General features: G+C 41.8%; 1 protein-coding gene across 1 annotated transcript; it reads left to right on the top strand.

Moving 5' to 3' along the window:
* The first annotated feature begins 1,697 nt into the window (after positions 1–1,697).
* LOC125240537 (tubulin alpha-1 chain-like) lies at positions 1,698–3,272 on the top strand. Its single transcript, XM_048148429.1, has one exon. The coding sequence runs from the start codon at positions 1,779–1,781 to the stop codon at positions 3,129–3,131; it is 1,353 nt and encodes a 450-aa protein (XP_048004386.1). The 5' UTR covers positions 1,698–1,778; the 3' UTR covers positions 3,132–3,272.
* The last annotated feature ends 11,106 nt before the right edge of the window (positions 3,273–14,378 follow it).

The raw sequence follows: 14,378 nt of genomic DNA on the forward strand, positions 1-14,378 counted from the left end.
TAGGAAATAGACTTCTGGAGTTCCAATGAAGTATTTTTAATTCTTTAAAACCTAACCTATCCATAATTTAAGTTGTGAAACTTGTTAAAAGCTGTTCTTTTACCATTTGGGAGGTTATAGGGATAGGACCAGAGGAAGTATTATTGATTTCTTTTTTCTTCAATAACTCTACAATTGTTTTGGTAATTGCATTAAGAACAATATCAGAGTTCAGGATATCAGCAATCACAGCACGTCCTTGAGGAGTCTTAGCAGGTGGTTTTTGCATCTTACTATTTGAGGTATTATTGGTATTGTTTTTAGGTGTAACAGCTACTGCAGCTGCCGTAGCATAAGAGAATTTGCCACTGATCTTGTTCTTAATTTGAGCAATTTTTTCCGCCTTTACCGTACAAGAATATGAAACTGCCGAATGGGGTCCACTACAGTTTGAGCACTTGAAGTCAAAAGGTGTGGGACATTCCTTGTAAAAATGTCCTGCCGAACAAATGGAACAAACTTGTGAACTTTTGCAAGCTCCACTACCGTGATTAAATTTGTAGCATCTGAAGCACTGCAGCAGTGGCCTGATGTACTCCTGTACAGGCATCCAGATGTGATCATAGATGACGTGGTCGGGTCTAGTTGCAGCCATAAATGTCACCAGAACAGTCGGAAGCGGTTTATATTGACCATTTTCTTGTTTTTTGGCAAATCGCTTCACACTGAGAACCATGCAGTCTGCTTTTAGTTCGTCAAGTAATGTCTCCTCACTGAGATCAACGGGAGCACGAATTATTCCTTGGCATTCAATACTATCGTAGGGGATTGTTGCTTTCCAGTTGTTGGCTTGTAATAGAGCATTGTTCAATAAAAATGCATTAGCATCTTTGGCACAACCAAAATAAACTTTTACATAAAAGTTACCCGCTGCTTTAACATACTGAACTCCAGTGACTTCTTTTAGTATCCTATTAACTTTGAGGATGTCCATGGGAATTTTATGCGTGGCCTCATTGGCATCGGACTGTAATAGAATGGCATATTCCTTTTTGGTCAGGTCTTCGTATATAGGATTGTGATCTTTGAAAAGACCACGCCTGCTTCGTATGTGGGTCATTTTTTGTTTACGTGATGTGCACGTATCATCAGAATCCGGTGTTTCTCTGTTTTTCTTTCTTTTTGAAGAAACTTTGGCGGTGTCTGTTTCCATGGGGGAGGGGCCGCCGCCCGCACCCCCGTTTCCCGGGCTCATCAAAGGTTTATTTCAAGAATTTCAATTTGTAGTTAGTTTTAATGAAAAAGATGACAAAATTATGTAGGTTTTGCTAGTAAAAAAGGACTTAAAACCCAATTAATGAAAAATTTTCAAAAAAGCCGCCTTGCTGTTTCGGATTCCCGCCCTTTTTTGACACACGAATGACATTTGACCATAAACAATATAGTTTTATTAGTGACGTGTCCTGTGTTGCCATATTATACAGATATCTTCCTTTCAAATAAAAAAATGCAGAGGCTATTCATTGTCCTGCCTTCCAACATGGCACAAACAAAGTATTTTGGTCTCACTCTAGTCTATAGGTGTGTCCCTCTTACATATCTTCACCTCGAAAATACTGGCACAAAATAATATTTTTTAATAAATTTTCAAATCTCAGCTGTTTCATTTGAATTCTATTCCATATTGTCGCCCAATTTCTTTAGTTCGTATTTTGGAGTGAAACCAGAAGGAACACATAGCAAAAGATTAAGTTTTTTTTAGTTTAAGTTAATAATTAGTAATCACATAATAATCAACAATGCGTGAGTGTATATCAATTCACGGCGGACAGGCCGGCGTGCAAATCGGAAACGCCTGCTGGGAGTTGTACTGCCTGGAGCATGGGATCCAGCCGGACGGGCAGATGCCGTCGGACAAGACCGTGGGCGGCGGCGACGACTCGTTCAACACGTTCTTCAGCGAGACGGGCGCGGGCAAGCACGTGCCGCGCGCCGTGTTCATCGACCTGGAGCCCACCGTGGTGGACGAGGTGCGCACCGGCACGTACCGCCAGCTGTTCCACCCCGAGCAGCTCATCACCGGCAAGGAGGACGCCGCCAACAACTACGCGCGCGGGCACTACACCATCGGCAAGGAGATCGTGGACCTAGTGCTGGACCGCGTGCGCAAGCTGGCCGACCAGTGCACGGGCCTGCAGGGCTTCCTCATCTTCCACTCGTTCGGCGGCGGCACCGGCTCCGGCTTCGCCTCGCTCCTCATGGAACGGCTCTCCGTCGACTACGGCAAGAAATCCAAGCTAGAGTTCGCCATCTACCCCGCGCCACAGATTTCCACCGCGGTCGTGGAGCCCTACAACTCTATCCTGACCACGCACACTACCCTGGAGCACTCCGACGCCGCGTTCATGGTCGACAACGAAGCTATCTACGACATCTGCAGGAGAAACTTGGACATCGAGAGGCCGACCTACACGAACTTGAACCGCCTGATCGGACAAATCGTATCCTCCATCACCGCCTCGCTGAGGTTCGACGGCGCGCTAAACGTGGACTTGACAGAATTCCAGACCAACCTGGTGCCGTACCCGCGCATCCACTTCCCGCTGGTGACGTACGCGCCCGTGATCTCCGCCGAGAAGGCGTACCACGAGCAGCTGTCGGTGGCGGAGATCACCAACGCGTGCTTCGAGCCCGCCAACCAGATGGTAAAGTGCGACCCTCGCCACGGCAAGTACATGGCGTGCTGCATGCTGTACCGCGGGGACGTGGTGCCCAAGGACGTGAACGCAGCCATCGGCACGATCAAGACGAAGCGCACGATCCAGTTCGTGGACTGGTGCCCGACCGGGTTCAAGGTGGGGATCAACTACCAGCCGCCGACGGTGGTCCCGGGCGGGGATCTGGCTAAAGTGCAGAGAGCAGTTTGCATGTTGTCCAACACGACAGCCATCGCCGAGGCGTGGTCGCGGCTGAACCACAAGTTCGACCTAATGTACGCGAAGCGAGCGTTCGTCCACTGGTACGTGGGTGAGGGTATGGAGGAAGGCGAGTTCTCTGAGGCGCGCGAGGACCTGGCAGCGCTGGAGAAGGACTACGAGGAGGTGGGCATGGACTCTGGCGAGGGAGAGGGCGAAGGCGGCGAGGAATATTAGGAACAATTTATTATTTTATATTATATGTTAGGACGTTTTTGGTTCTCTTAGGTCTAAAACTACGTGATTTTACTTTACATGTGTGCACATACTGAATTTTTGATCTATATTTATTAAATTTTGGCGTTGCTTTTACCTGTATTTTCTAGTTTTACTTTACCCCGCGATTTATGGGTCGCCGATCCGCAGTCCTTCCATACATATTAGAGGAACTATTCCCTATAGTCTTACCGCGTAGTTTTACCAGTTGAACCATAATCATCTATATATATAAACGGCAGTGAGCGTCAGAATGGCGGGTGTACATCAAGCAATCCTGGTGTGGTATACGTCAGGAGTTAGTGCTAGCAATGTGCCAAATGTGCGCCAAAATTCGAGCAATGTGCTGTTTTAACTCCAGAGATATTTAAGAAATTAATGACACCCGCCATTCTGACGTCAGGTTGGCGGGTGTACTTCCAGTTCTAGCTAATGGCTGCCTACTCAAGAGTGAAAGTACTGCCTGAGGTTAGTGCTCGCAATGTGCTTCCACGTGTATGAAACACAAACTAATTCAGAGAACCGTTGAAGAGTAATATGGGATTGAATAAATATATCTAGGAGTATCACTTTTTTGTGAAAAGCGCCTGCATGTTAATGCTGCATTGCAGGCAATGAACATTGCTATTTTATTTCAGCAGGCGTTATAGATATATTTATTCAATCCCATATTACTCTTCAACGGCTCTCTGAATTAGTGTGTGTTTCATACATGTGGAAGCACATTGCGAGCACTAACCTTAGGCAGTACTTTCACCCTCGAGTAAGCAGCCATTAGCTAGAACTGGAAGTACACCCGCCAACCTGACGTCAGAATGGCGGGTGTCATTAATTTCTTAAATATCTCTGGAGTTCAAAGAGCACATTGCTCGAATTTTGGCGCACATTTGGCACATTGCTAGCACTAACTCCTGACGTATACCACACCAGGATTGCTTGATGTACACCCGCCATTCTGACGCTCACAAACGGCAAAGTCCTGAGTGACTGACTGACTGACTGACTTAAATCAACGCACAGCCCAAACCGCTGGTCCTAGAGATTTCAAATTTGGCACGTAGATTCCCTATATAGTGTAGAGGAGCACTAAGAAAGGATTTTCCAAAATTCACCTCCTAAGGGGGTCAAATGGGGGTTCAAAGTTTGTATGGGGAAACAAAATTAGTTTGACTATTTTATTCGAAACTTCACAGGAAGATTCCTTAAGACATATGACTGACTACGTGTTTCAGGTTTTTTGAAAATTTAACCCCCAAAAGGGTGAAAGGGGGGCGATAAAGTAAAAAAATCAATATGAGCGTGCGCAGACAGAGAGCGGTCTGGAGTTCTGCGTTCCGCGTTCAGAGTTCTGCGTTCTTTAGAATGTACCGAATCTGTAGCAACAACGCACACAGCGGGCAGTCTGCCCGCGGCGGTCAAAGTGGAACGCCGCGTTCTAGCGTTCTTTTCCCGCGGAGACAGAGAACGCCGGAACGCGGGGATGTCTGAGGTTGCAAACACAGAAAAAAAAAATGAATTGGTTAGGAAAAGGAAGGATTTCTGAGGTCGAATCTACGGATAGTACACGACGAAATGCTGTTATGTTTATTTTATCCTTAATAAATAATTACAATGCCCTAAAATTACAGCCAGCCTTTATTTTTTCTCAATTAATGAAACTATTCATCGACATGCGAATAGAAATATCGAATCGCTGTTCATCTGTAAGGAGAATTTAACAGGTAGAATTTTTGAGCAATAATTTTTCATAGGAAAACGAACTATTCAGTGACATGTTGCATGTACAAAGACACAAACGAAACTAGAACGCGAGGATTTGAACGCCGCCTGTGTGCGTTGGAACTCTTGAGCGGTCAACGGTCACCAGAACGCGGAACTCTGACAGAACGCAGACCGCTCTCTGTCTGCGCACGCTCTATGGGTATCGTTTTTATGGTTAATCGGGTCGCTGATCACGATAAATACAACGTTTTTAAAATCTAACGAGGCGGAAGTGAAATACCTTCTCCCCTGTTGTGGTGCAATGGGGTTTAAATATATAAAAGAAGATATTGACTGACTGATTGACATATCAACACACAGCCGAAACCGCTGGTCCTAGAGATTTCAAATTTGGCACATAGGTTCCTTATATGGCGCAGAGGAGCACTAAGAAAGGATTTTTCAAAATTCTCCTCTTAAAAGGGTGAAATGGGGGTTCAAAGTTGGTATGGGGAAACAATATTAGTTTGTCTATTTTATTCGAAACTTCACAGGAGGATTCCTAAAAGGCATATAACTAATACATGTTTTAGGTTTTTTGAAAATTTGACCCCTAAAGGGGTGCAAAGGGGGTAAAGTCAAAAACACAATATGGGTATCGTTTTTATGGTTTATCGGGTCGCTGATCACGATAAATACAACGATTTTATAATCTAATGAGGTGGAAAAGAAACGTTCCCCCTGTTGTTCTGCAATGGGGTTAAAATATCCAAAATAGCCATAAGTATAGCTTTAGTTTTTATCTTTACTTCTGGTTCAAGAGATTTCAAATTGACACGGAAGTTCCTTAGAGGAGCACTAAGAAAGGATTTTTCAAAGTTCACCTCCTAGCATGATAATTTGACAGGGGCAAGGACAGGGACAGGGCCAGGGATAGGGACAGGGACAGGGACAGGAACGGGATAGGGTTAGGGTTAGGGTTAGGGATAGGGATAGGGATAGGGATCGGGATAGGGATAGGGATAGGGATAGGGATAGGGATAGGGATCGGGATCGGGATCGGGATCGGGATCGGGATCGGGATCGGGATCGGGATCGGGATCGGGATCGGGATCGGGATCGGGATCGGGATAGGGATAGGGATAGGGATAGGGATAGGGATAGGGATAGGGATAGGGATAGGGATAGGGATAGGGATAGGGATAGGGATAGGGATAGGGATAGGGATAGGGATAGGGATAGGGATAGGGATAGGGATAGGGATAGGGATAGGGATAGGGATAGGGATAGGGATAGGGATAGGGATAGGGATAGGGATAGGGATAGGGATAGGGATAGGGATAGGGATAGGGATAGGGATAGGGATAGGGATAGGGATAGGGATAGGGATAGGGATAGGGATAGGGATAGGGATAGGGATAGGGATAGGGATAGGGATAGGGATAGGGATAGGGATAGGGATAGGGATAGGGATAGGGATAGGGATAGGGATAGGGATAGGGATAGGGATAGGGATAGGGATAGGGATAGGGATAGGGATAGGGATAGGGATAGGGATAGGGATAGGGATAGGGATAGGGATAGGGATAGGGATAGGGATAGGGATAGGGATAGGGATAGGGATAGGGATAGGGATAGGGATAGGGATAGGGGAGGGACGGGGACGGGGACGGGGACGGGGAATATATATGGTAAGCGTGTTCAGTGGATACATGTAGAAGTATAATGCCCCGCTGCACCTTAATCGAAATAATTGCGGACAAATGTACCTACATAGAAACCTACGGATCCAAATGAAAATCTTATTTTTTGTAAACGTTTGAATAAGAATACTTTTATTACGCGGGCGAAGCCGCGGGTAAAAGCTAGTAGACATAATAAACTGATTGTAAGACTTTGCTTTTTTGTACGAAACCGGTCGCGACAACTGTTTCGAGGGAGAAAATCTCGAAAACCGCAGGCGACTTTTACTAAACAAAGTCGATTTTCTGGACCAGTATAAGGTGCCCTCTTGGTGGATAAAAGGTTGTCCATTAATTACCGGGCACCCTGTATAGGAGCGATCAAGGTGCTCGCAAAAATCTGAACGTCCAGTTGGCGTGGTATGGCGTGAACAGATATTGAACGCCCCCCCAGCCGTTGATTATGATTAATCTGATTAGTGTTGCCGATGGTACAGTTGTAGTTCTTATTACAAGCGCATAATGTCTACCGGTGGGACCTATTCCCTGTAGTCTTACCGCGTAGTCTTACCAGTTGAACCATTGGGAATTTGCTTCAATAGACTTACTGATTGTAAGACTGCTTTTTTGGACGTAACCAGACGCTGTTACTTTTCTTGTTACTTTAATGGCGCATTTCATTAGTCGATAATGGCGCAATTTGGTTGTCTATTGTTTGCCCGACAGTCATTTAACATAATATTCATTTGCCCGAATCTAACTTGCCTGAATTTCATTTGCCCGAATGATTTGTTTACCATAAAAATCATATGACATACTCGTTGTTTATCCGAATATTACCTTCCATAATCATACAATGCCATACTATTTGTTAGCCATATTATTAAGTGCAATAATATGGTTTCATAGAATATTCAAACGCCATAAGCAATTATTGCCATATTAATTGTTGCCCATATTATTACCTAACCTAACCTACTTTCTGATAACAGTTTCATTTTCCAGGGGTCACAGTTCTAACCTAACCTAACCTACTTTTCCAGCAGTTTCATTCTCCAAGGGATCACAGTTCTAACCTAACCTAATCTACTTTCTGATAGCAGTTTCATTTTCCAGGGGGTCGCAGTTCTAACCTAACCTAACCTACTGTCTGATAGTATTTTCATTTTCCGGGGGGTCACAGTTCTAACCTAACCTAACCTACTTTTCAAGCAGTTTCCTTTTCCAGAGGTTCACAGTTCTAACCTAACCTACTTTCTGATAGCAGTTTCATTTTCCAGGGGGTCACAGTTCTAACCTAACCTAACCTACTTTCTGATAGCAGTTTCATTCTCTAGTCTTTCTAGTACCTATTATAGTAGTTTTCGATTCTGCTAAAGCACATTATGGAAATTGACTTTTCTAGACGCTAATTTGTATGACAAATGATGGTATGGAATGTGGTAATTACGGATTTCGATGATTCTGACAAATGACATTATGGAAACTGACTTTATGGGAAACAAAGTTTCTGGCACTAGATTAATATAGTAAACAATGATTATGGCATAAGATGTTATGAGAAACAATATTATGATTGTTGAATAGGATGGCAAATAAAATTATGGCAAATGAAATTCTGGCAAATGGGGGTATCCCAATGAAAGCGGTGCAATTTAATTGGTCGCTAACCCGTTCGGTATGCAACATACGGGGAGTCGCCGCAGGCGAGATAACGACCAATGAAAGTGGTGTAAATTGATTGCCAATCAATGATTGGTCGTTATGCAGTTTACGGGGACTCCCCGCAGGCGAGATAACAACCAGTGAAAGTTACTATTACCAAGGACGATTATAAAGGACCAGCAGAGCCCATACTAAATACCGTACCCCGTTGGCAGCCGTAAATCTATGTCACTAGATGTCACTAAGAGTGTCATTTGAATAAAAATGTCGTTTTTTTTTTAAAATACGCACGCGGTAGTTCAACGGCATTACAAGTGATACAGTGAAAAGTATATAGATGACGCTAGGAGCCCGTGTCATGTTTCAGTCCCTGTTTACAACGCAAGCCATCGTTCTTATTTTGAATTATGACAATCATGCAAAAGAGTACCATACCGTCAAATTTTCTATCTCTTTCATTTTGAGCGTGACGTCAATGATTAGTAATATTACTTTCAATATATTTAAAATTTAGATTTTAATGAGGCCATTTCGAACGGTGTTTATGATAGATATCATGTTGACAATCAATCTCCTGACCGTCTCACTCATACCAATCCTATCCTATATTTGAACGAGTGCGACCGAAACAGTTGAGTATTATTGAAGATTTTTGAATGTCTAAAATCTTATTGGTAGTTGTCGAAAACCCGCTTTTTCCATAAAGTGTTGGCGCGACGTCAAGTGGGTGATAGGCGTACGAGCAAGTACGCGTTGGATGGTCGACTACTATGCGCAGCGGTTTTTACGCGTACTTACGGTGACACACAATCGAAAAAGGTCGTCGAGCCATAAGTACGCATACCTGCTCGTATAGTACGTTTATCACCCACTTCAGACTGCGTTTCGATCGGCGTTTAGCGACAATGATTATCAGCTCGGCTTCATGGCTTTACGAACCTTAGCTCGGACCATCGAATATGAAACTTATAAACTTCTTTATACACAAGGGTATAAAGAAGTTTATAACCAGGTGCTCCATGACACCATTGCACCAATCTGTCGCCAGCACCGCTACACTTCAACGGCCAAGTCACACAACATCCATACTAATATTATAAATGGGAAAGTGTGTGTGTCTGTTTGTTTGTCCATCTTTCACGGCAAAACGGAGCGACGTATTGACGTGATTTTTTAAGTGGAGATAGTTGAAGGGATGGAAAGTGACATAGGCTACTTTTTGTCTCTTTTTATATCCCCCCACTTCCTTAGAATGGAGGATGGAAGTTTGTGGAGAGATTTTCGAATTTAACGCGAGGGAAGCCGCGGGCAAAGGCTAGTTAACTATAATAATAAATAAATCGCAGTAAGGAACTTTATGTAGATTTCATTACTTTTTAGAGATAAACAAGCAGCTCCATGCTCTTTAAACTTCAGAGATATTTAAGAAATTAGTGATACCCGCCATTCTGACGTCAGGTCGGCGGGTGCACTTCCAGTTCTAGCTAATAATGGCTGCCTACTCAAGGGTGAAAGTACTGCCTAAGGTTAGTGCTCGCAATGTGCTTCCACACAAACTAATTCAGAGAGCCGTTCAAGAGTAATATGGAATTGAATAAATATATCTATAAACGCCTGCTGAAATAAAATAGATCACCTTTTTGTGTAAAACGCGTATGCTATTAAGTATTAACTTCTAGAACTGGAAGTGCACCCGTCGAATTTCTTGAATATCTCTGGAGTTTAAAGAGCACATTGCTTGAATTTTGGCGCACATTTGGCACATTGCTAGCACTAACTCCTGAAGTATACCGCAACAGGATTGCTTGATGTACACCCGCCATTCTGACGATCACGGTCTAACGGCTCAGCCACGACATTGGTCTAAGCGCGACAGCGGTGAGCGGCGGCCATACATTGGAGCGAGACACAGCGATGGGACTTCATTCGCGCGTATGGCTGCCGCTCACCGCTACGCTGTCGCGCTTAGACCAATGTCGTGGCTGGGCCGTAATCTTTCAAATCAATTTCAACTCGCTGTACTATTTGTTACTATAACTTTGTTTACAAAATATTAGTCACTACTGACTACCTACAATTACCAAAAAAAAAGTACTATTTATAATATTACCCTCCCCTTGGCATATCACTTGTCCTTATTTGTCATGGGAGCCTAGCTTATTTGTTACCTAAGTATAATAAATACAATACTATTATCTTGTGTTATTTATTGAAAACCTTTCACAAATTTTCTTCTAGTCTGAAAGTCAAATCAGCAACTTTTTAAGAACTGTCAAAACGAATTAGATTTTTTTAATTTTTTTATTCAAAGCATTGGAAACACGGTCATCAGCTCAAATATGAAAGTTACACGAAAATGCACAAGTTTATTATAACACATAGCAACAACGACGAATTTCAACGATTGACGAATTCAGCAGTTCTCAAAAAGTTTGTACATAGCCACGTCAGCAAATTTTAATTGATCCTATTTTGTTACCAATATTTAGTAATATAAGTCGACTTTCATAAGATATATATAGAATAATTGGTATAATTAAGAAAATATAGATACTAGATACTATAGAGAACCTTAATGACGAAATAAAACTTACTAAAATCTTTCTTAATTTTTGGACAAAGTTTTTGAGATTTGCTGACTTTCGGTTTTCGCGGTTATTATCTTGACATTGATGTTTTGATTTTTTTCATTCGATGAAGCTGTTCAAGTCGCTGTTAAAGCCGACTGCTTTATCTATATACATATATAAAATGCTAACGCTAATGTACGTATGTCCGGGGTTTTCTCTATCACTATCAATTCCAATCAACCCCCTGTTGGGGTGGTAAATACGCCTTGGTCTCTAGATGAAAGTAAGGGAGTTTGGTCGCGGTGGGTGGAAGTGGGTGGCTGTGGGTGGCGAAAATGTTAAAAAAATATATATCTGTCCTTCTTCTGTACTGTACATCTCTACTTCTGTATCACGCAATATAATTTTAAATGTGTCACGCAATATAAAAAATCTATATCTATATACATATATAAAATGCTAACGCTAATGTACGTATGTCCGGGGTTTTCTCTATCACTATCAATTCCAATCAACCCCCTGTTGGGGTGGTAAATACGCCTTGGTCTCTAGATGAAAGTAAGGGAGTTTGGTCGCGGTGGGTGGAAGTGGGTGGCTGTGGGTGGCGAAAATGTTAAAAAAATATATATCTGTCCTTCTTCTGTACTGTACATCTCTACTTCTGTATCACGCAATATAATTTTAAATGTGTCACAAAATATAAAAAATCTATATATCTATATACATATATAAAATGCTAACGCTAATGTACGTATGTCCGGGGTTTTCTCTATCACTATCAATTCCAATCAACCCCCTGTTGGGGTGGTAAATACGCCTTGGTCTCTAGATGAAAGTAAGGGAGTTTGGTCGCGGTGGGTGGAAGTGGGTGGCTGTGGGTGGCGAAAATGTTAAAAAAATATATATCTGTCCTTCTTCTGTACTGTACATCTCTACTTCTGTATCACGCAATATAATTTTAAATGTGTCACGCAATATAAAAAATGTGGGTAAGTGCATCTGTACTTATATATCTGTACTTCTGGAAAGTTCTAAAAATTTCTGGAATGATCTATAAAAGTCCAGAATTTGTGTAAATGTTTCAATCGATCTGGAATGTTCTAGAAAGTTCTAGATACTTCTGGAAAGTTCTAATATTTTCTAAAATAATCTAGAACGTTCCAAAATCTGCAAAACTGAATGTAGTTGATATAGAATGTTCTGGAAAGTTCTGATATTTTCTAGAATGATCTAAAACGTTCCAAAATGTGTAAAACTGAATGTATTTGATATAGAATGTTCTGGAAAGTTCTAATATTTTCTAGAATGTTCTAGAACGTTCCAAAATGTGTAAAACTGAATGTAGTTGATATATAATGTTCTGGAAAGTTCTAATATTTTCTAGAATGTTCTAAAACGTTCCAAAATGTGTAAAACTGAATGTAGTTGATATAGAATGTTCTGGAAAGTTCTAATATTTTCTAGAATGATCTAGAACGTTCCAAAACGTGCAAAACTGAATGTAATTGATATATTGGGTTGGTAAGAAAGTAATGAGCGATCGATTGAATTCCACATAAAATTTTTGAGAGAGTTCTAGAATCTTCTATGGTCGAAAGTATATAAAGGGCGAGTCGCATTGTTTCTTGTCAGCCATTCACTAGCTGTCGCCGAGCTAATATAAGGAAGAAAATGGACGAATTAAAAGTGCATGTAAGGCATTGCTTACTATATGAATTTCAGTCTGGCCATTCAGCCGCCGAAGCAGTGCGTAATATATGTCAGCGTGTTGCTCCTGAAGTTGTGTCTGAGGCCACGGCGAAACGATGGTTCCAGCGGTTTCGTAGTGGCGACTTTTCATTATCAGTTCAACCTAAGTCTGGTCGACCGGTGAAGATTGATGTAGCCAAATTAAAAACCTTAATTGAAGGAGAACCGAGGCTAACGAGTCGTACTCTTGCTACCGAGTTAGGCTGCTCTCATGTCACCATAGAAACACATTTACACGAGTTGGGAAAAAACTACAAATACAGTGTTTGGATACCGCACGAACTTGATAGAGATCAACTAAACCGCCGTGCCGATATCTGCATACAACTTCTGTCTTTTCGCCGCACATTCAACTGGTTGGACCATCTTATCACTGGAGATGAAAAATGGGTCTTATATATAAATCACACACGCAAACGTCAGTGGCTAGCTCCAAACGAAAAAGGAATAGAGGCACCAAAAACAGAGCCTCATCCGAAAAAAGTTATGCTGTCCGTTTGGTGGGATATTCATGGTATTATTCACTGGGAACTCCTACCAAGTGGAATGACTGTTACCGCATCAGTATACTGTAATCAGCTTGAAAATTTAAACCAAAAAATCTGTCAGAATCGTCCACAGCATGCTAAAGTTTTTTTCTTACACGACAATGCTCGCCCACACATTGCAAAAGTGACTCGGCTAAAGCTATTGGAGCTAGGTTGGAAAGTGATACCTCATCCACCGTACTCTCCAGACTTGGCACCTACGGATTACGCATTGTTCAGATCGCTAAGCAATGCCTTGAATGAAAAAAAGTTCGACGATCAAGCCCATCTACGACAGTATACTTATAGCTGAGTTTTTTTAATCTAAACCTAAGAACTTCTTCGCCGATGCTATTCATTCTTTACCAGAACGATGGAGACAAGTAGTAGATAACGAAGGCCGTTATATTTTTGATAAATGATTAAAATAATAAATTAAATAAAAATTACAATATTGGTTATGATTCGCTCATTACTTTCTTACCAACCCAATAGAATATTCTGGAAAGTTCTGATATTTTCTAGAATGATCTAGAACGTTCCAAAATGTGCAAAACTGAATACAGTTGATATAGAATGCTCTAGAAAATTCTAATATTTTCTAGAATACTCTAGAACGTTCCAAAATGTGTTAAACTGAATTAAGTTTTACATATTTATGAAATTTCTACATTATTCCATAAGTTTTCAGAACTTTCTAGAACATTCCATATCGATTGAAACATTTACACACATTCTGGACTTTTCTAGATCATTTCAGAAATTTTTAGAACATTCCAGAACATTATTATGAACAACATTAAGTTTTACACGTTTTGGAACGTTCTAGAACATTCTAGAAAATATAAGAACTTTCCCGAACATTCTAAATCTAAATATATAAAAGAAGAAACTGACTGACTGACTGACTGGCTGACTAACATAAAATATCAACGCACAGCTGAAACCGCTGGTCCTAGAGATTCCAAATTTGGCACGTAGGTTCCTTATATAATGTAGTCGCTACAGGACGAGACGGGACGGGCCGGGACAGGAATAAGGTTAAGGATAAGGATAGGGATAGGGATAGGGACAGCGACAGGGACAGGGATAGGGATAATATCGGTATCGTTAGAGGGATATGCAGGCAGTGTAAAACGCAGTGCAAAAAGCAGGCGGCTCAGTGGGAAGGGATCGTTATTGTAAGGGATAATGCAAGAAAGTACTTTTTACCCACCGACCATTAGTGTCGAAATACGGGCTATGTGGGTTGTTTATAAAGGTTTCCCCAGCGTATATAGAATACATACCTACTCATACCTACTACCTACGCTG

Source organism: Leguminivora glycinivorella, chromosome Z, assembly GCF_023078275.1.
Source record: "Leguminivora glycinivorella isolate SPB_JAAS2020 chromosome Z, LegGlyc_1.1, whole genome shotgun sequence".
Classification (NCBI taxonomy): Eukaryota; Metazoa; Arthropoda; class Insecta; order Lepidoptera; family Tortricidae; genus Leguminivora; species Leguminivora glycinivorella.